This window comes from Alosa sapidissima, chromosome 13, assembly GCF_018492685.1.
Source record: "Alosa sapidissima isolate fAloSap1 chromosome 13, fAloSap1.pri, whole genome shotgun sequence".
NCBI lineage: Eukaryota > Metazoa > Chordata > Actinopteri > Clupeiformes > Clupeidae > Alosa > Alosa sapidissima.
The window spans coordinates 3,859,139-3,881,926 of record NC_055969.1 but is presented as its reverse complement, the minus strand read 5'-3'; the positions used below and the strand labels follow the sequence as shown (position 1 = coordinate 3,881,926).

Genomic DNA, 22,788 nt, shown 5'->3' with positions numbered 1-22,788 from the left:
AGAGTGCAGCCCACCGACTACTTTTTTTGGAGGCCTTCAGAAGCAGCTGTAGCTGTCTTGGAGATGTTGTCTTGAGTTGTTACGGTGTGGGTTGGGACTGTTGTTGTGCCGAGCCTTAAAACAGCAGGCTCGACAGCTCTGTCTGAAAGAACACGTCTCCTTCTGCTTGTTTCACTGTTTCTTCTGTTCTCCCTCTCTCTCTGTGTGTGTGTGTGTGTGTGTGTGTGTTCTTTTCGGGGGAAAAAAGAAGGGAGGAAAACAACTTTATTCTCCCAGCTGAAGCAGCTCTGGTGGATAAACAAAAAAAAACATGCAGAGTCGGAAAACCTCTCGCTAACGCAGAGCACTCCACCCCCCCACCACCACCTACCTCACACCTCCAAATAGTCGGCGAATCTCGACTCTTTATGTGTTTATTCCTTTTATTTATTTGCATCCGCTCAGGAGGTTTGATGCGGAATGCCGTGATGGCTGACACTGACTTTTTAAAAAAGATATCACACACACACACACACACACATACACACACACACACATACACACATACACACACACTCTCTCTCATGCGTGCAGAGTGGAGACGGAATAGTTTCATCCCCGGCTCTGTAATTTCAGGATGTGCCAGCGCGGGTTCATTCTCCGTCAGACATCCAGAATGAAGAAAAGGCTCTGGAGGGCTCTAAGGCAGGTCTCCATGAAGATGGAGGAGAGGGGGGGGGGGGTCTAAGTGAAAGACAAGAGAAAAGGCAGAAGAAAAAAGAAACGGAGAGAGAGAGAGAGAGAGAATAGCTGCGGTGGGCAGCCGAGCATGACCGGTGGTCTCAAGACCCCGGCAGTGGAGGTGGTGGTAATGGTCATGGTGGAGGTCTCAGGTGATCCCTTCCCATTTAGCCCGGGCCCTTTGGAGAAGCTGGGGCTGACTGATGGTGATTAGGTGGAGGACTGGCGTCTGAGAAGGGCTCGGTGGGTGGGAGGGTGGAGGGGCTGAAATTGGGCAGTTGATAAAAAGGCTGGCCATCAGAGTCAGCCCCCCCCCCCCCTCTCCTCCTACCCCAAACTCCACCCTCGCTCCTATTTGCATTTAGATGAGTATTGATTATTTATTTACTCGCTGGAGAAGCAAGACTCCTTTTTTCTTTTTCTTTCTTTTTTTAGCTTCTCTCTCCCATTCCTATTTTGTCTCTCTCTTCTACCTCCATGCACATGCACGCCTCTCTCTATCACTTTCTCTCTTCCTCCCTCTCTCTCTCTTTCTCTCTCTTTCTCTTTGTGCCTTCTCTCTCTGTCAGTCCTTCTCGATAATTCTGTCCTTTCCTCTCCCGCCCTCTGCCCATCTTTCTCTCCCCCTCTTCCTCCACTCTTTTCTCCCATTCTCATTCACTCTTTATCTAGTTCCCCCCCCCCCCTCCTGCCCCTCTCCCTCCCTCCCCCCTCTCACCTCCTCTGCTCCCTCCATTCTTTTCCATTCTCATTCTCTTTATCTATCTCGTCCTCTCGCTGCCTGCTTCTCTCCTCTTGTCACTCCTCCCTCTCTCCCGCTCTCTCTCCCTCCTTCTCGCTCTCTTATCTCATGTCCAGCGGGCCACATGGACCTGGGCCTCTCTCCGCATTAGTTATTCTTTTGTCCAGGCAGGTGAGGGAGCCACGATTGAGAGAGAGAGTGAGAGAGAGAGAAAGAGAACAAGAGAGAGAGAGGGAGAAAAGGAGAGAGAGAGAGATGCACGTCTCACCTCCCTCACGCCACCGTCGCCTTATCCATCTGGCAAATGAGCGGCGGCCCTAATCGAATGACGCCCCGTGCAATGGGGGGAAGTGGTGCCATTATACGGGGGGAAGTCTCGCTTGTGTCCTGGGTGGTCCTGCTTTAATTGACAGAGACATGTCCTCACAGACCTCTTGAGTTTAAGGATTTCTGGCGAACGCAGAGGTGGATGTGTGGTTTATTATCTGTAGAGAGGTGATTTTGCCGGTTTTGTTGTCATTCTTTATCACAAACATGCAGGGTTGGGATGCTAAATGAAAGCAATAAGGAGTGTTGTCCAGTAACCTATATGCCCTCAGGTGTGTGTGTGTGTGTGTGTGTGTGTGTGTGTGTGTCTGTGTGACTGTGTGACCTCTGTTGGTCTGTTGGTGCCCCCTCTCTCTACACAATTCCACTCCTCATCACACACTCCACACGCCGCCCTCTCCTCTCCTCCTAACCGGTAAATTCAGCTGTGGCGGAACAATGAATCGATTCCCCTACCGTGAGCTTGAGCAAAGACACGCGGCCACTTTTAAATGGCGCAGCCCCAGCAGAGAAAAAGGCACCTGGCTGGAGATTGGCCAGACCTTTATTTTGATTCTGACTCTGAAATCGGGAGGCAGGCGATGAATAGGCGCTGGCTTCTAAAGCTGCCAGTGTCTGCGGGACCAGATAAGAGGGGATTGAGCGGACGGTGTGTGTCTGTGTGTGTGTGTGTGTGTGTGTGTGTGTGTGTGTGTGTGTCGTGTGTGTGTGTGTGCCGTGTGTGTGTGCCGTGTGTGTGTGTGTGTGTGTTATCAGGGTAAACGGCGCTGACATTTGGGAGGAGGTGATGGCTGAGCTCGGGGCACACAGTGTGTGTTTGAACTGCAAATGAGCTCTGTCGTCCGGGAGGGAGAGGCAAGGGTGTGTGTGTTTATGCTTTATGGAGAGCGGTCCAGGACTGTGGATGTGTGTACACTGGGTAGGAGCGCTCTCACTGTGCCTCATTCAGAGCTATTTTTATTTTATTTTCACATAGCAGGGCCATGTGTGTTCTTGTGTGTTTATATGACATGTGTGTTTGTCTGTGTGTGTGTGTGCATATGTAATGTTCATACGTGTGTGTTAAACTAAGTGACTTGTGGTGTTGTGAGTTTACGGTGCAGCACACACAAGAATGGATGGGTGGGTGGGTTGTGCATGTGTGATTGACAGTCAGCATATATTCATGAATGATTTGACATGTCAAAGCACAGTGCAAAGATGCAAGGAAGATTCTCTATGGTTTGTTTGTGCACCCCTCCACCTCCTCCTCCTCCTCCTCCTCCTCCACCGCTGTTGCTTTTTCCTCTCTCTCTGTCATCCTCCAGGAGGGTGTGCGAGATGGAGACTGGTTTATTTATCAGCTCGGTGTTTGTCCTTGAGGCCGAGAGCTCTCCTGGATCCATGTTTGTTTTTGCCTGCACCTTAAACTGCATACATTTGGGTAAATCCTCCAGCTTTGCAGAATCAGGCAGAAATCTGGAGGCTAGAGGTTGTGTTGTTTGCTCTCTCTCTCTCTCTCTCTCTCTCTCTCTCTCTCTCTCTCTCTCTCTCTCGCTTTCTTTGCTTTCTTTCTTTTTTTTCTCCCCTCTCTCTCCCTCTCTCACGCTCTCACTCTTTCTCACTAGCAAGAGCTGCACCAGTCGGGAATCTGAAAGGTCATTTCATGTGTTTTTGAATTAGTCACACACTTCTGCTTCGCGGTGTCATGCCCGTAGAGCGGAGGTTACAGCCTTTGTGCAGAAAATCTCACACACACATCACATATAAATAAATAAACACACACACACACACACACCTAAGCCACCACACCGGACATGTACCATCATGGTGAAATTGGATTTGCCCCTCCTCATTGCCTTTGTTGTGCAGTGGCCAGCGGTGCTCTGTACGGCCCTTCGCCACTCTGGCCGCAAGTCGGTCACCGATGACCTGTTGAGCGGCGAGACGCCTCGGGGCCAGCGCGGGCAGATTGTTTTCTTTCTCAGTGGAGGTTGCCGGCGTGCGGAGGCTCCGTTGACATTTTGGAAACCACGGTATTTGAGAAAAGGGTAAATATTGCCCACAGTCTTTGCCCTACTTAAGAATGCCAGCGCTTTTTTTTTTCTTTCTTTCTCCTCTTCCTCCTCTTCCTCCTCCTTACCATGACGCCTTTATATGGTGATCACAAAAAAAAATCCACAATGACCTTCAAAATCCCCACCACGCTCCTCTTCCACATAGGTGAACTATAATACTACTGTCCCTCCACAAAACCTGCACAATCCTGAAGCTGTATCAAATCGCCTTAACCCACTCCACGTAGGCCCCATCTCTGCATTCCCTTCCCTTGGGGACTTCATCTCTACCTAATATGCCTTGCATTAAGACCACTTTCGTTGACCGTGGAAGTTGATAATGGTAGACTCGGACTGTCCACCTCTTTAATAAGCGAAATAAGAGATGTAACATTGGGGAGGACCTGACCGGGGACGGGGTGTTCCATTATCAGCACGGGCGTGGACACTGCAGAAAGGACTCGTTAGTGGTCAGCGTGTAAGTCACGGTGATGGAGAAACATGAGCGTTGCCCGGGGGGGGGGGGGTGTGAGCCCTCTGGGAGCGCCGTGTCCTGTGACATCCCTCAGACGCCCCAGGTATTGATTCCCGAGGACAGGCCTGATTGGATTAGAGCTTCCGCAGACGGAATGCAGTGCGCCCGGAGAGCAGAGTCGGGCCGCTAGCCGTAGCCGTAGCCGTGGCCCCTCGCGTCACTGGACACTGGGCTAACTCGATCAGCCGTGCGGCCTGCGCATCACGGCCAACCCCCATGAGATATTTCATTAAGACGCAGAGGAGCCGCCAGGAGCTTCTTTAATCGGGTTTGTTAATGAAGATGCAGTAGCATTGCTGCACAGGATGTGTGTTTTAAAGTGCCTTGGTTTCCTCCAGGCTTGGTCTTTCTCTCTCTCGCTCTCACACACACACACACACACACACACACACACACACACACACACACACACACACACAGACACAAAGATACACACACACACACTCACATCCAGAGACCTTTAGCTGGTGCACAATAGGGTGGCCCTACTTCCCCTGTCCACATCAGACTGTGAGGTCAAGTCGCCTGACACAGAGTAAAACAGAGTACCAGAGACAGAAAAAAGAGGGGGAAAAAAACCATCTTTTTCTTTCTAGAATCACTCTTTGTTTTCCATCGTGCTCTCTCTTTCACTCTGTCTCTCTTTCAATCTGTCTCTCTTTCACTCTGTCTCTCTTTCACTCTGTCTCTCTTTCCTTTTCCCTTGATTTCATTGCCGTCCTCTTTGGTGGAGACGGATAATTGCATCTGGCTGTTTGGGAGCCAAAGAGGTCACCTAAAAACGGGTCCCGGCCCTGGCACTGGCGGTGGTGGCGCTGGCGAAGGGGAAGAGACGCGGGAAGGAGCGGGTTGGGAATCTAATTGGGGCTCCAGGTTTGGGTGGAGCGTGGCGTCCTCCACATGCCTGGGGCCAGAGATGAATAGAGCGTCGGGGGCCAAGAGGGCTGAATGCCGTCTTTTGTTCAGGAGGCCAGGCACTCTAAGGCTGGTGGAGGTGTGGGTGGGTGGGAGGGAGGGAGGAATGGATGGAGAGAGAGAGAGAAGGAGGGAGGGAGGGAGAGTTGGGAGCGGGAAAGAGAGAAACGAGAAGAGAGATGCCATAACCTCGGTGCCCTTCTCCCTGATGATGAGTGTGCTCCTGTATGTCAGAGGAGTGTCGCATATGGTTGATACTGTGCAGGCTCACTTTTTTTCCTCTGTCTTTCACTCGGTCTCTTTCCCTCTCTTTCTCTCTCTCCCTCTCCCCCTCTCCCATCCCCTGTTATTTTCACATGTGTGCAAAATAAATGCTACACCCCATTTTATGGACAAAATGAACTGTCAAGTTGTAACGTTGCATTATTCTAAAGAGTAGAAGGAGGACCATTGTATCGCCATCAAGCATAAAACACCACTCCACATATTCACTACTAGCCAGTAAAGAGCTTTCAGTGTGAAACCATAATTATGTAGCTGAGTCATTTCTGACAAGGGTCTGACTGAAAAGAGTGTGAAAACTTGGATATATACCCACATCAACAGATATGAAATGGAGGAGAAGCATATTTAGTGTGGAATGTCTGTGAAACATATTCTCTTTACTTTTAGTTAGCCGTTAGCCGTTATCCTCTCAATAAGTGTTATTTTTTATTTTATTTTTTTGGTCTGTTGTTGTCCACACGTGAGGCTGATGCAGCGATGCTGAGCGCTCTGTGTCGTCTCTGTGCTGCAGGTCCCCTGTACAGGTTGGAGAAGCAGGCGGAGCCCAACGTGGCGGTGGACCTGGACAGCACACTAGAGAGCCAGAGCACACTGGAGTTCTGCCTCGTCCGAGAAAACAGTGAGCACACCTACACTCTACACTCATTCCCGCATATATATATGGCTCTGAGCAAGTTTTATTTTGCAAGAACTGTCAGACATTCTGTGAATGTAGTTTGAGAATGGAGAAAAGGGTGGAAGGTTTCAAAAAATGTGTTTTTTAGCAGTATATATAAATGGTCATTTAGCAATAATAGTCATACATTTGTTAATGTTCCTTTATGCTATACATTGCATAAGTTCTGATTTAAGGACTTAAGATGCTACAAATATGTCTTGAATTCTTATAGACAGAGAGCGGAGCGTGTTATTTATGTCAGATATTTTTGACCATCTTAATTTCCCACAGGGTTACTGTTTTTACAGTTCACTCTTTATGCATTTTTCTTTCTCTCTCTTTCTCGTTTATTCATGGTCAGGCTCGAGAGGTGAGGAGAGCTCAGAGGAGGACCCTCCCATAGACATCACCACCGTGCAGGACATGCTGAGTAGCCACCACTACAAGTCCTTCAAGATCAGCATGATCCACAAGCTGCGCTTCACGACGGACGTACAGCTGGGTAAGTCTCACACACACAGACACACACACACACACACAGCTGGGTAAGACACACACACACACAGACACACACACACGGGCACACACTCCAGTGTGGGCAATCCAAAAGACACTCACTCTATTTCTCTATAAGTTATGGAGAGCCAGTTAGCTCGCTATTGCACTGCCGTTCTGTGCAAAGGAATCTGTTGTGCTCCTCCCGTTATTGCCACCTAATGTCTCATTTGGCCTCTGGGTTTGTCCCTGGTCTCTACTCATCACACTTCTGCGATGCTGGATGATTGAGAGGGGCAGTCAGACGGTAAACACAGATTTTGCCCTGTCACCATGTGTACACTTAAGATGCTAGCTGTGTCTAGTGTGTCTCTCTCTCGCTTAAAATCAAAGCGACTAGTGACTGCAGCTCATCATCTACACCCAGTTGTCCAAAGTGAGATTAGGTTAGCTCTTGATATGGATACACCCACTAATTTGTATGGTAGCTTTGTAACAGCAACCCAAGACTGTACGGAGGTGTCTGCTGGGATGGTGCCTACGCTACTGCAGGGATGGTGAGAGCTCTGCAGTCTGCCAGGCCCTGTGCCCTTGTTTCACCCGTAATGGATGTAAATGAAAAAAGATGGTGGAGCCGTCAGCCCCGTGCCGGCCGGGTCAATAAAGCTCATTAACGCCGTGACAGAGAAATGGAAGAGAATGAAAGGAAACTAAGAGCGAAGGGTTGGGGTTGGGGGGGGGGGGGGGGCTAGCGACGGCCAGAGGGGTTATCGGGAAGGTGTCGCCTCTCGTTAGCGGCGGGAACAGCTCACTCGCCAGCGGGCCACTCAGTGCAGAGGGGACACTGCAGGGACGAGAGACGTGACGAGACGAGAGAGAAAGAGATGAGACAAGAGGACAGAAAGAGAGAGGGAGAGAGACAGAGAGGCAGAACAAAGAGGATGGAAAGAGAGAGGTGAGACCAGGAAGAGAATGAGGATATGAAGATATGAAGGGGAGGAGGGCATGCATGATATGAGATGTTGCCTGGTTTCAGTAAACTGACTTGTTCATACCCAAGTAGCATACTGGAAGGAGAGCAGCAGTGGCAATGCACTAGGTTTTAAATGAGTCAAGGTTTTATGGGCAATTTACTGATACAACTGGATGTATAGGTTTTGACCTCTTCCAAAGCCTTAGTTTATAGAAATCTCATAAATCGTTTCCATTTGTCAGTAGTAGACCCAGAATGTGTGATTATAAATCTGTTAGTACCAGGGTATGTGTGCATGAGCCAAAGCCCCTGTTGTGAAGCCTTCCAAGGAGCCTGTTTTTAGAACAATTTCCTATGATTGCCCTGCTGCTTCTCATCACGTTTGAACGAAGCACACTGTTGTTTCCTGTGCTCTTTGCTATGGCAACCAATTCCATATGGCCAAAGACGGAAAAGAGGGAGAGGCTGCGGAATGAGTTCATGCTATATATTTTTTTTTCCTTTTACGCCGCTCAATGCATTCAATATCCTCGGCAGGTGGAGAGGTTCCTCTCATAGTGTTCTAGTCTAGCTGATTTTCCTAATGCATATTAGTTCTCAGTGATCTCCAAGACCCCACCCCCCACCCCACCACCCCCATTTCAAAAATGGCTTAACACTCACTCACTTTTGACTGATGGCTTCAGACACGCACCCAAAATGGTCGTTTACGGCGTGCATCAGTTGATTATTCCGTTGCTGTGCCGACTGTGATTGACAGCCGGGGAGTATTCGGGGGCGCGCTGATCTTTGCCTGCAATATTTCACGTCGGCCTGTCTGATTGACAGCTGTCAGTCCCATCACCGTTGGGGGCCCCCCTGTGGGGTGGTGTTTTTGGGGAGTGTTTTTCCCATGTGTGTTTAGAGCAGAAGAGATGAGGGGGGGGGGGCGGTTGTGTGTGTGTGTGTGTGTGTGTGTGTGTGTGTGTGTGTGTGTGTGTGTGTGTGTGTGTGTGTGTGTAATTGAGGGGGTGTATTGCGTGGGTTTGTTGGAATAGGCTATCAAAGCTGTCTCGGTCATCTATGCCCACATTTTGCGTTTGTGTGCGTTGCGTCTATTCTCCACTGATCCAGTGGACCGTCTGGTTTAATAATTGAGTGGAGGCTTTTTCAACAAAAAGGGTGTGTGTGGTGGGGAGGCGTTGTGTGCCTTTGGTACACCATGTCTGTCATCAGTGGGCTCGCCTTGTATGAGCTGGCAATATCCCCGCGTCTTTGTTCCGGCTCATTGTGGATTCGGCGTCCTTTGTGTTGCCGCTGGTGGAGGAGAGCGAGGCAGTCCTTGGCCAGGCGTCTGCATGCGAGCACACAATTGAGGGCCAGGAGAATGGAGTCTGGAAATCAATTTAAATACTCCCGATAAGATGGTGCACACGGAATAAAAAACCCCATGCAACACAGCTGCATTCTCTCCCACTCATTGTCTACGTTGTTTTTTGTTCTCTTGTTTCTCTCTCTCTTTTTTTTTTTGTTTGATTTTTCTCTCATCCCCATGTGCCTGTTGGCTTTATCGCTCTCACCATCCCTCCGTTTTTTTTTGTTTTTTTCCGCCAGGCATCTCGGGAGAGAAGGTGGAGATCGACCCGGTCACCAATCAGAAGACGAGCACCAAGTTCTGGATCCGACAGAAGCCCATCTCCATCGACTCTGATCTGCTGTGTGCCTGCGACCTGGTGGAAGAGAAGAGCCCAAGTGAGTAGAACACTCTGTGTGTGTGTGTGTGTGTGTGTGGGTGTGTGTGTGTGTGTGTTAATCATCAAGAGATGAAGGAGAAGAAATATAGATCACAGGCTGTATAGGTGTGTGTATCTGTGTGTGTGGGGGGCCCTTTGTGAGACCACACTATTCCTTGCAGTTGGGTGTTAAGGTCTTACCATCCGCATCATCGCTTATTTCCTCTCCCTGGTCTGCTTGGTTGTCTCGTGAAGCAGGGATAAACAATAGATTTTCACAGGAGATCATGGCTATACACACACACTCACACACACACACCCTCACACACCCTCTCAGAAGTGAAATGAAATGAAGCCATGTCATTCTCTATTCCTCACCTGCTTTCCAGCTGTTAAAGTGTTAAAGTCATCTCTTACAGTAGCTGGTATGGCTTTAAAGAGAGGGGGGTAGAAACCCATCACAAGCAGTATATGTGTGTGTATATACTGCAGTAGTTGAGGGGATTTATGAATCAGCAAGCTAACTGCTATGAAACACCCTTGCACCAAGCAAATAAATTAATCGTAAGTGAGAGGATGTTTGTGGCCCAGAGTGATGGGCGTTTTGCATGTGGGTCTCATCCCATTAATGTGATAAGTGTTTCTGTTGCTTTCAAGTTGGTCATAGATACCTCACCTACACACTCACGTAAGCCCTCAGATGGGCCCATTGTAATGTTGTGAAGAAGCAACAGAGCTAAAGTATTATAAACGCTGCCGTGTGATCATAGTCTACCATTTACTTCCTCTTCTCCCTCCTAGTTCCACCTCACCAATCACTGTGAGGATTACTAATCTGCAGTAAAATGTCTGCTAGCATCTTTTTTTGTTGTTGTTTATATCATGGTTACACTTAAAATGTTTCTGGGGGAAGCAGCAAGGCATTGTTTTTTCACATCATTGATTAGACTGTGCTCTCCCTCGCTTTAGATCTTTCTTTTTTTCTTTAAAAAAAAAAAAAAAAAGCACGTATTCTCCTAACCAGAAAGGTATGAAGTTAACAGCAAAGCCATACACAGGAAGCACTTGCCCTAATGTCTGTCGTGAAGTAGTAACTAAGGCATTTGTCATTAATTACCCCAAGCCACAAGGTCAATGAAGAACCTTTCCAGCCTTCTTTTTTTAAACACACACACACCCTCAAACGTACACACGCATCTCCTAAACACACACATACACTCATGCATTACCTAATCGTCTCGATGTGTCCCCCAGTATATTAATAGACCTTTTAAGTTGCTTATCCAAAATTAAATAAATTAAATAAATCACAGTGTTAAATTGCCCTGGGCAAAATGTGTTGAGCATTGCATTTTTCCTATAAGAACTTATTTATTTATTTTTCTCAGAATTGCCATTAAATTATGTGCCTGTAGGTGTTGCCTGGAGACTGTAGTCTGACCTTTCCAGTATTCCAGTGCTGCCCTGTCCATCAGCTCATGCATTTGGCTGTGTGTGTTTTGATCGATATAGTGACACTTTAATGTACTACTTTTTCCCCCCATCATATCAAACACTTGCATCTGACACAATACTAGCAGGGGCCAGGTTTCAGCTAGGTTCACCCGGTTTCAAGTTGTCCTGCTGTGTTAAATTCAGATTTATATTCTTATTTGGAATCCCACAAAGGATGTGTTACAAGATGTGTTACAATCTGGTTGTGATTTTCGTGGAGCTCTTACACAATTTAGTACCAATTTGTTGGTTTTCCCATTTGTTGGTTTTTGCCAAAGGGTAGGATTACTGTTGCACCGCATCTGCGGCTTTAATATCAGGTGGATAAAACCAACAATGAAGTACTGTTTTTGTGATGAGGGAACCCTTGGTCGGGACCAATCATCTCTTTCGGTCTGACAAGCCATGGGAATTCATCATCTCATACGGAAGCTGGATTCTCCAGAGCTCGCTCCTTTGCACTCCTGTGACCTTCCGACACGACTGATAGCTTGGCCATTTCAAATGGCCTAAATTGATCGTCACCCCCCACTGCCTGGTCCCTGGGCCGGCCAGGAGTTAGCCTAATGGAAGGGGGACAAGATTAGCATAGGCTAACCTTCGCTTGCTTATTGAGCATGCTGGCTGATTTAAACCCCTGTGCTGTGCATTAGCGCTAATGAATGGTCAGTGCCGGATGCGAGGCTACTAATGAAATATGAAGGAGGACCAACAGATGTTTGTTCAATAGTAAAAGAACATTTATAGAGCTTGGATTTTATGGTAGCACACAAAAAATATTTGTGATTCTCGCTTGGTAATTCATTCAGCATTAGGTGAAAATATTCACAGTAAAACTAGTTTATGCTTTTTCAGTACATGGAACAATTATTTTGTCTTTTACTTGTATAGTACCTCTGTGCTTGTTTTTTATTCTGGAAGTCACCTCTCCTTTCACTCTCTCCTTCTTTCTCTTTCTCTCTACTGTCCTTGCAGGTCATGCAATATTCAAACTCACATATCTCAGCAATCACGACTACAAGGCTCTCTACTTCGAGTCTGATGCTGCTACAGTCAACGAGATCGTGCTCAAGGTAAGAGCAAGTTCGCTGTGTTCACCTTCCCCCTCGCCCAACACACCTGTGCCACTCCTCAAATATGCATCTATTCCCCCTCCCCACATGCGGCAGAATTTTACATCAGATCACCTTCAGAAACTTTTCGTGCCAGCATGCTAGTCTGAATATCTTATTGTTGTGTAAAGTCAATTGGCTACATTTATGCTGTGTTCACGCTGTGCAATGAGGGTTCCCATCCAAAAGAGTGTGTGGTTTCACTCACCCCACCTCCTCCACCCTCCACCCTCCCCCACTCCCCATCCTCAGGTGAACTACATCCTAGAGTCCAGGGCCAGCTCGTCGCGCGCCGACTACTTCGCCCAGAAGCAGCGCAAGCTGAGCCGCCGCACCAGCTTCAGCTTCCAAAAGGACAAGAAGTCGGGCCAGTAGCTGAGCGGAACATATACACCAGTGGCCTCCGCGTCAGCGTCTGCATCAGCCCCGCGCAGCTGCAAGGCCACGAGGAAGAGCGGACGGACAGGAGAGGAGAGGCTGGTGACGAGAAACCAACACACGAGACTGAAAGATTTAGTGAGGGGAGGTCGAGAAAGAGAAGAGAAGAGGGGGGGATGGGAGGAAAAGGAGGAATAAAGAGGGCTGGGGAAGAGGGAGTGCGGGGAAAACTATAGAGAGGTTGAAATGATGGAAGAGAAATTAAGCGTGAAGGGAACGTTGGAAAAAGGAGCACAGGAATGAAAGAGAGGGTTGAGAAAGGACGGATGGAATGATGAGGAGAGGAAATTTGGTTGGAGGAGGTGGTGGGGGATGATAAAGAAAATGTGTTGGGCCTTTTTGTGGCTCCTGGCATTGAGCCGCTCGTCAGCCATATCAGAATAACCAAACTCTTCCTGTTGACGCCTGTCGTTGACAAACAAACTGACATGACGCGAACGAAACAACGGGCGAATCCTCAACCAGTGAGGAACAAGCAAAAACAAACAAACAAAAAAAAATTGTTATTCGCACTAATGTTTGGTTGGGGTTGAGAGGTAGAGGAGGGCGGAGGGGGGTTGTCAATACCAAGTAAATCTGCAAATCCTAATTTCATCCACTGCCTGCTAATGAACTGTATGAAAAAATGTGTATCAAATATGCGAGAAGGTAATATAGTAAAAAAAAAAGAAAAAAAAAAGTCAAAGCTGCGATGAGTGTGAAAATTGTACTGACTCCCCCGCTTCAACCCATATATGTATCACAAACATTAAACTCTATCAGACTGGTGGTGTACATTGATATGTAAAGGGAACATCCTTGCATTAAACAAACACATGTAAATAGCAACTGCATTCAGGGTAACACGATAAGACTAAAACCTGTTCTGGCCATAGTGACTTCAGTGCCTGATACCGTTCAAGTAAAGCGACACTTAGGTTCTGTGGGGTGTGAGGGGTTTTAAACGATGAATTTCAATCAAGGCATTTCCACAACAGAGGTAGAGATCAACCGCGAAACCTCACTTTTTAACAGTGTGTGGAGGTGGGACAAGGAAGGCAACGGAGAGATAACCAATTTTTGTTTTGTTTTTTGTTTTGTTTTCTGTTTTTTTTTTTTTTTTTTTTTTTAAATGATCAAACAAAAATGAAATTATTACGTGTACTTTTTACTGTGATCTATTAATGTTTTTTTTTTCTCTGTGCATTGTATCTATGGACTGTAATATATCGAACCAAGCACTGTCTGTTAAACAGATGATAAAATGTTTGTTCCGACTGTCCTATTGGGCTGCAATTAGGGAATGTATGACATTTTTACTGCATTGTGTGTCTCTCAGTGTTTCAAAGCGATAACGTGTGTTTATGCTCTGCTGGTTCTCTGCCTCGGGATGTTGATTTTTCTTTTCTTTTTTGCTTTCACTTTCGTCTCTGTTTCCTAACAACAGGGACCCACAAACAATGTAACCAACTCCAAAAGCTGCTGTCTAAATGGATTCAGGGTGTGTGTTCAGATCCAAACCGTGTTCCGACTCAGGTCTCCTACTGCCATGTTATGCTGACTGACTTTAGAGTTTTTTTTTTTTTTTTTTAAGTTTATTTTTTTCCTCTTCCCTCTGTGTGAGTGGAAAGAATATGTTGTACTCAGTGCAGCCACGCCACAGTATTGACAGATTGATTCTGCTGGAAGAAGTACTCCCAGTCTGGGGACTCAACAGTGAATGATATTAAAAACAAAAGACATTTCAAATGAAACTTTATTTATAGTGTGGAAGGCTACGATGGACTGGTGCTTGTCATGCACCCTACGGAATCGACTTTATTTGCTACAGTACATATATACTGTATATAAGTAGATTTTCTAATTAAAGAATGAACTTGACATTGGCCTTGTTTCGTGTTTATTTGTGGTTGTTTTCTTGTGCTGTTTTTTGTTTGTGCAGAACCACTTTGATCATACAAATCTGAATATGCTCGAAGAAGATGTATTTCCAAAAATAGGCCCAAGCCTCTGGGTGGCTAGCTTTGAGATATCCGCAAGTATCCGCAGGAGTATTACGTCAACCAATGTATTTGTGGTTCCTGCTGCCGTAGAATGAGTCATTAATGTCAGAGTTGGAGAGGACATGGAAGACTCTTACTGTCTTTCCTGCACTTACTCGGGGTCCCTGAACTACTGTAGATACAATCAAACTTTGCCCAAATATTAATTTCTCCAACTGCCAAGCATGTTGTGATATTGTTTGGAAGTCGTCTTTGTGTTGTACCCAAAATTGGTACAAACAGATTTCCAGACCACAATGACTAGTGGCAGAGTAATTGATTTATTTTATTGGCCAGATGAGATCAGATCAAAATGACCACCAAGGCAATTCTCAAAGCAATTTGGGCTGAAGAGAATTCAGTGGGGGTTAAGAAGAATGGCAGGTGCCTTGTACATTCTCTCTCCCACTCTCCTGCCCCCGCCTCTCTCTCTCCCTTCCTCTCGTCCTCTCCTGGCCGCTGGCACATAAGTGATGTTTAATGAATGGGGCTCCTGAGGCCTCTAACACATGAACCGTGCTGTCAGCTCCATCCACGGGAAATAACCTGCGGCCGCCCCATGATGTAGTGGCTGGAGAAGTGCTTGCGACAGTCCGCCTGTCTACCCCTCTCCTCCCAGGCCTGTGCTAACTCACAAAGTTGATGAAGTTGCAGTTCATCTCCAGACTCCAGCTCTGATGGGGGGGACTCTGAGGAGAGAAAGATGTTGCAGCTGAAGTCCAACTGTTAATACTGATGCTGATTGGGCTTTTACATGAGATAAATGATTTAACTGGCCAGTAGCAGAACAAGCTATTTTATGCAGTGAAATTATTTTTAATGAATAGGCCTATCTGACATGGACATTGTTTTATGTTATGTTTATTTACAATATAAGCACTAGCCTATCTAATGTGCCACACTGTGGTAATATTACCTTCATTTTCTTTTCTTTTTCCCCCATAGAGAACCATTTCCTCCCTTTCTGTGCCTGAAACTCAGCGTTGAGACTCAAAAGAGATCTCCATCTGCAACCTTTGACACCACTCCTATCTGCACGTTTATCCCCTTTCAGATGCCCTTCTGCTGGATCACACAGCCAACCACACACCGCAGCATCTTGTGTGATAAAGGATTCAGAAGTCTTCCCCCATATGGAGCTGCCGGTTTGCCCTTAAGACATCTCCATGTCCCTCCACTGTCATATTGCATTGAGACCCATTGTAGTGAAACAAACGTGTGTGGCACTGGTGAACCATCTCAGAGAGAAGTAAGCATTTCAGACTTCTGTTCAGGGAGTAGGATGACACGAGATGACTCATGCATAAATCACGTTTCATGGCAGTTAAATGTATTTATTTATCAAGACCTCGTCTAAACTGGTGGTCTTTACTGATATTGAAGTCTGGAACTGAAGTGTAGAACTATGATTGAGGTAGGTTGCAATATTCCCTTGTTGACACCTGACAAACACATTTAATTTCAACAAATTAAGAATAATCAGTTTTATCCACTCCAGATATTATAGTGCATAGTAGTCACCATCGTGCCCAAGAAATGAAGCAAACTACTTAGCTATTCACAGGTGAAACTGCGGTCTTGGTGTGAAAATGGCTGAGGGTTCGGCAGGTTATGACTGTCATCAGCTGGCAAGCAAGAGGCTCTCCGCATGTCAGCAGCGTGTCTCGCGCTCCCCCAAAGTTCATCCGCAGCTGAGGCCCCTCAGAGAATTCTTTCTCTGCCCTTCTGCTGAGACGGTAAAAATATCTCCGAGACGTATCCCGACAGACAATAGAGGTAATACGTAGTGACAAGCGAATAGATCCCAAGATGGGTTTTTTTTCTTCAGAGCCTCTCCTCATGTAACGTTAAGAAGGGAACAATGTTGTGTTTTTCGCTCTCGCTCTCTTGCTCAGCCTGTTGTCATGCCAGTCTTGAGTGTCTCTGTCTCACTGTGCTAACGTTTCAACACCTCTGGCGCGAAGGTTCTGTCAACGTTCTGAAACTCCTTCTACATGAACCTTAAACACACACAAACTCGCAAGAACTGCCGAGCTCTTCTTCAGGCCATAATAACGTGGGTTACACACACGCGCACACAGAAACCCCAGTGGTTGAATACTGTATCACTGGGATGGGATTGTAGAGCCAGTGCAATGTCTTCAGTTGTAAACATCAGCCACCATTGTCTAGCCTACTGGTGTCTTAAGTGGTTTAAATTCTAAGCTGCTGAGAAGAGGCCATCATCCAATAGGCCCTAGCCTAGACCTACCTTAAATTCTTTATTGAACTTAATTTAACTACAATATGACTGATCCCTTTCACTCTGCCAATGGACAAAAGCATGAATAGGATGCTTCATATGCTATTCGGATATATTCCAACTACCAAGATAATTTTGCTCCGTGTACCTCACAGAATGAAACCTGCATGTCTTACTATCAGCAAACTGCAATAATGACAAATGTATCACCCCAGAAACTGATAACAATTTCATGATCTTTGTATAGGCTACATTGAACTTAATGCTTAAGGTGAAGGTATGAATTTCCCAGATAGCAATGCTGCCATCTAGGGGTAAATAGATTCATAGCCATAGACCTGTAGACTAGGCCATAGCGGTAAAATCCATAGAGACTTTAAGGTCTTTGGTATCAGCCTTAGATCTTAATTCTTTGCGTCACCTTCCCCCTTGCACCACTAATTGTCTTTGCCTACCATGCATTTTCCATCTGAACTTCTACAGTGTGCAGATGCTATGACAGGTGGCCTGCCCGTTCAATAACCAGGGCACACACAAGCTGATTAAAACATATAGCTGTGATGTACAGCACTGTTCTGTAAATTGGTTTTGATATTGCTTAATGAAAACATGATATACTGACCCTGGAAATCAAATATGTATGGATGATCTTCTAGCTCCTCTGTGTACTCTCTGAACTGACAGCACCCTAAATTCAACAGATTGATTCCCAGTAAGAAAAGAAACATTGAACAATCAACAGTTGAGCTCTGTTGGGAGCAGCGTCATTCAAATCAATTTCAATTCTATTTGGCATTCTGTACTAGAGACATTGTCTGAAATAGCATCCTCATGTTCATCCTCTAAGACCTTTTGCCCTTTTGATGAGGGATGAAGTCATAGTAAAGTCGATGTTGTTATGTTATCGATGTTGTTGATGTTGTCAACATGTTTTCTAATAGTGGTTTGATGGTGATTATTTGTTTGCTTTGTACAAACCTGTTTCCAAAAAAGTTGGTATGTTGTGTAAAATAAACTACAAATCTTGTATATTTAGTTGCAAAAAAGACATAAACAGCATATAATGAAAATATAAGCTCATTTTAAAATTTGATTCAACACATCTCAAAAACGTTGCAACAGGGGCAACAAAAAGCTGCAAAAGTAGAGTAATGCTAAAAAAACAACTTTCCACAACTAATTAGGTTAACTGGCACCATAATTGTGTATAAAAAGAGCATCCCAGAGAGGCAGAGTCTCTCAGAAGTAAATATGCAGATTCAGCCTTCTATGCAAATAATGCTACAATGTAAGAATAATGCAAAAAAATAAGGGATTTCATCATCTATATTACAAAATAACATTAAAATATTCAGAAAATCCAGAGAAATATTGGTAAAAAAAAGGACAGGGCTGACAATATGGAAATATGGGACAATATGGGATGACCATGAGGCACATGGCACTGCATTAAAAACAGACTTGTTTCTGTAAAGAAAATCATTGGATGGGCTCAGGAAAACTTCCGATAACCATTGTCTATGAACACAATTTGATGCTCCATCCACAAATGCTGGTGAAAACTTTACCAGGCAAAGAAACCATATTTAGACATAATCCAGAAAAAACCCTGTCTTATTTATTAGTTTATTGATGGACTGAAATCCGTCCTGTGGTTATACCAGGAAAAGCATGGACTTTGCATCCTCCAATCTAAATAGAAGAGGGATCATCCAACTTGTAATGAGCACACAGTTCAAAAGTCAGCATCCATGATGGTATGGGGATGGTGCATTGGTGCCTATGGCATGGGCAGCTTGCACATCTGGAAAGGTTTTAAACAGCATACCGGTATGCTGCCATGCAGACAATGTGTCTTGGGAAGTACAGACCTTGAATATTTTAGGAATATAATGTCAAACTGCATTCTGCACAGTTCTGGCTCCATAGTAGAAGAGTCCAAGTGCTAAAGTGGCCTGTGTGCAGTCCAGACCTGTCACATTTGGTGCATCATGGAATGAAAAACATGATTAAGAAGACCCCAGACTTGAGCAGCTGAAATCCTATATTGGGCAGGAATGGGACAATATTTCATTCTCAGAATTCCAGCAACTGGTCTCAGTTCCCAAAATGTACAGACTTGAGCAGCTAAAATCCTATATTGGGCAGGAATGGGACAATATTTCATTCTCAAAATTCCAGCAACTGGTCTCAGTTCCCAAAATGTACAGAATGTTATTAAAAGAAGAGGTGAAGCAACACAGATGTTTTGATGTGTGTTGCTTGCATCAAATTCAAATTTGAACATATATTTTCCAAAAAACAATAACATGCCTCTGTTTCAACAATTGATATGTTGTCTCTGTACTATTCTCAATTAAATATAGGATTTACATTATTTACAAAACGTAGCATTCTGGTTTGACTTACGATTTGCACAGCATACCAGCTTTTTTGGAGCGGAATAGAACATGGTGTTTAAAGCCACCTGAGGTGTATGTTACAAGAGGTGGGATGGTTACATATTCAGTATGATAATGCATGAATCCTATTTAGTGTCAGAAAGTTCAAATAGTCCAGTGTAGGAAATGGAATTGTCCAGGGGGATTAGGAGTTGCCATAGGGCAAGTAGTGGGTCGCTAGGCTGCACGGGCCAGGAATCTGGGCAGGGGGACAGTAATAGGCGATGATAGGGCAGTTGTAGGGATGGGACTTCAGGTGAGATGAGGGCCGTTTGACATGCATATTAAATAGTGTAACAACATTGTTCTAATGCAATGTTGAAGATGTAGGCTATATGACTCGTGGAATGCTGTACACTGAAATGACTTAATTAACAAATTAGTGTCTAGAGTGAACCCTTGTGGAAGCCTTTTACTTGTAGTACTGTTGTTCTCCCTCTAGAGGCCTCTCATTCCACTAAGTGAAACCCTATAAAAGCAGTGGTGGAAAACATATAGCTGTCAGGAAGGTTTGCTTTTAAAGAAACTGGAATTGGAATTGGAAACAGTCACGAGGCATTAAGTTAACGTGTATCCCTCGGATCAGGAAGTCACATATAAAGAAAAGGATCCGTGCCTTAAAGGCACACTATGCAGGTTTTTAGCTTAACATGCAAGTTTTTTAGCTTCATTTACCTTCATTTAACAGCATTAGAGTCATTGGAATGGTTATATGACTTTTTTCGTGTTGAATGGTGGCCGTCTCGCTTCCCCCTAGCGCCTGTGAGCGGAAAAACCACCCTTGCAACTGTGGGCCGGCGGGCCGACGGCCTCAGTGTCAGGAAGTATAACGAGTGAAACAAATTGCTTTACTGCATTCAAATACACATACACGCCAGGCACCGGCTAGAAGAAGGTAGCGATGGAGTTTCTCAGACATTCGTCATGACAGAGCCAGCGAAAAAGAAGCAAAAACCGAGAAAACAGTAAGGAATATGCCAATACTGCATAGTTTACCTTTAAGAGTGACTTTGTAAAGACAGACCCGTTAGTGGAAACTTACCTATCAGAATCAGACCATGAAGGCTAGTGATGGAATAAGAATATCAATCAGTTTATCCAGTTTTACCCCTCACCTGCCGAGCAGGCCATACTCCAAAGTTTGTGACAGCATGCAGTTTCCAACCCTTTTATTTCAATTATGCAGCTAGGTTTAGTGTTTCTGTTGGTATTGTGTGTTTGTGTGTATGGGCCCTATCATGACATTCTAAAGCGCATCGTCACTCGTCAAAGGTCTATTCAAATTTAGTAGGATGTCCAGTTCACATTGGGAGGGGTTTTTCTTATCAAACGTGGAGCGCATGGCGCAACAAGGCGTTCCTAGGTTTTTTAATCAGTCATATGGGTGTGTTTGGGGCGTAACATCATTTTAAACCAATGAGAATGACATCTGTCATTCCCTTTAACAGCGCAAAGCGCAATATGTCAAATAAATGCATCGGTATTTTGGCATTCAACGGCGCATTTGCTGCTTGCGAGACCGTATGGAATAGTCATTCTTAAACCATGCTTTACTAAAACCTAGCATAGCCTTCACGCATTTGCACTCGTCTATTATTTGAACTTAGGTGTTCCCATGCTGCCTTGCGCGCGATTTGATTCACGCTGCTAAGGCAGCCTGGAGACCATGGAGCAAATTTTTCGCCTGAGATAGGGGACCAATCACAGAACAAGGCGGAAAGCAAGACGATGATGAGCTATGCACAGACACATTTGATAGACATCCGTGGCACCCAATAAACGGATCTGGGCATTTTTTTCAAATACGAGAAAATTAACGTTTGGTTCCCAGACCACATCTCATTGAGAAGTGGTGGCGCTAGCTAGGCTAATTTGAACTCATTGGCAAAGTGAAACTAACTTCACCAAGGAGTCAGTCAACGACAAGACAGTTATATGCAGTTACTTTCACTATTGACTTACAATGGGTTACCACCGAAAACATAGGCTGGAAAAAGCAACACTTACCCTAATATTGCTCAAATGACTGAATAATCCTGCAGAGGAGTTGCTTATATCTGGTGACTGCGTCTTCAGCTGTGCTCCGTGTCTCTCGCCTCTGCCCTAATCACTTTTAACCGTCATTACCAATTTGCAAATGATGGTGAATAACTTGAGATGTACAGTATTTCGTAATATCTTTATTCTAATTATGTTTCCCATTGTAATCGTGCAATTTGTAATGCTTTGCATGGACGTGCGCTGGTGTGCGTTCATGAATGATAGAAGGATGGTGCGTGCACCTGCCAATTAGCCTAGAAATCTAGACACACCCTAGCGGCGGCAAATTAATTTGCTCAGCCTGTACGTCTAGTATCAAACCATAGGGATTTCTATTGGCTGACGCCGTGGACCTCATCCAATCACAGCGCTCTATTTTGTTAGAGTCTTAAGACAACTTGGGGCCTATTATTTTTGGGTAACCAAGATGCAAATATCCAGGAGCGATCAGAAGATTTAGAAAAATCAGAAAACCCTGAGAGCAAATAATATAGAAAAGTATAAATAATAAAATAATGAAATAAAATAAAATAACAGTAGTAAAACACAGAATGCAATTAAAAATGGCTATAAGTAGTCAGACTGAAAGTAAACCACTGAGAACAGATTAGTCTTGAGTCTTGATTTAAAGGTACACTATGCAAGATTTTCACCTTAATATAACCTTTTACGAAGCCAATTTGATGGTAAACGAACTTGTAATAGTAGAATCATTCACCTATAGCCATACAGCACAGCCGTAGCGAGTCACTAACAAGATAACCAGCCATGCAACTTCAAGAATAGCAGCCCGAAGACATATGGCAAGAATCGTGAAACATTACTTTGTCAGATATAGCTCTTTGGAGATAGTTTTTGCCTGTTAATAATCCTTCACATAAAAAAAAACATTTCATTGTGTACAGGTGGAACAACCAACAAGACTATTTACAACAGCAGAGTAAAATGTAAATATATCGCGACTCCAGAGGGAGCTCTACAGTCGCCTAAAATACCTGAACCTGCATATTATACCTTTAAAATAGGTAGCGGTTGGTACATTTCTTATATCCTCTGGAAGTTGGTTCCAGAGGTGAACTGCATAGAAGGCAAATGCTGCTTCATCATGTTTTGTTCTAACAGTAAGTTTTATAAGCAAATTCTTCTCTTGGGATCTGAGAGGTCTGGGGGGAATATATGCTGTTCTACTATGTCTGACAATACTTTGGACCCGCTCCATTAAGTGATTTAAAAACATGCAACAGTACTTTAAAATCAATTCTAAATGTTACAGGGAGCCAGTGCAGGGACCTAAGTATGGGGGTGATATGCTGAGATCTCTTGGTTCTCGTGAGAACCCTAGCAGCAGCATTCTGTATGACTTGAAGCTGTTTTGTAGACTTTTTGGGAAAGCCTGTTAAAAATCCATTACAGTCAGGGACGCTTTAATACCACCTGAGGCCCCTGGGCTATGGAGGTTTTTGAGGACATTTATCCTGCAGAGGAGTTGCTGCTTACATCTCGTGACGGTGTGTCTTTAGCTGTGCTTCATATGCGCTCTTCGCTATAGACCAGGTTTTTCTTGGTCAGTGGCGTAATGCTTTTTACATAGTGTAAGATAGC

At 44.9% G+C, this 22,788-nt stretch overlaps 1 protein-coding gene across 4 annotated transcripts in view; it reads left to right on the top strand.

The window, feature by feature from the left end:
• The window catches only part of mapkap1 (MAPK associated protein 1), a 37,524-nt gene extending 23,222 nt beyond the window's left edge, over positions 1-14,302 (top strand). For all 4 annotated transcript variants that reach the window (XM_042059453.1, XM_042059450.1, XM_042059451.1 and 1 more), the window contains 5 exons: positions 6,072-6,179; positions 6,580-6,720; positions 9,280-9,417; positions 11,868-11,965; positions 12,257-14,302. In XM_042059453.1, coding sequence (XP_041915387.1) covers positions 6,072-6,179; positions 6,580-6,720; positions 9,280-9,417; positions 11,868-11,965; positions 12,257-12,379 — 608 coding nt within the window. In that variant the 3' untranslated portion in view covers positions 12,380-14,302. The remainder of the gene's footprint in view (positions 1-6,071; positions 6,180-6,579; positions 6,721-9,279; positions 9,418-11,867; positions 11,966-12,256) is intronic.
• Positions 14,303-22,788: the final 8,486 nt, after the last annotated feature.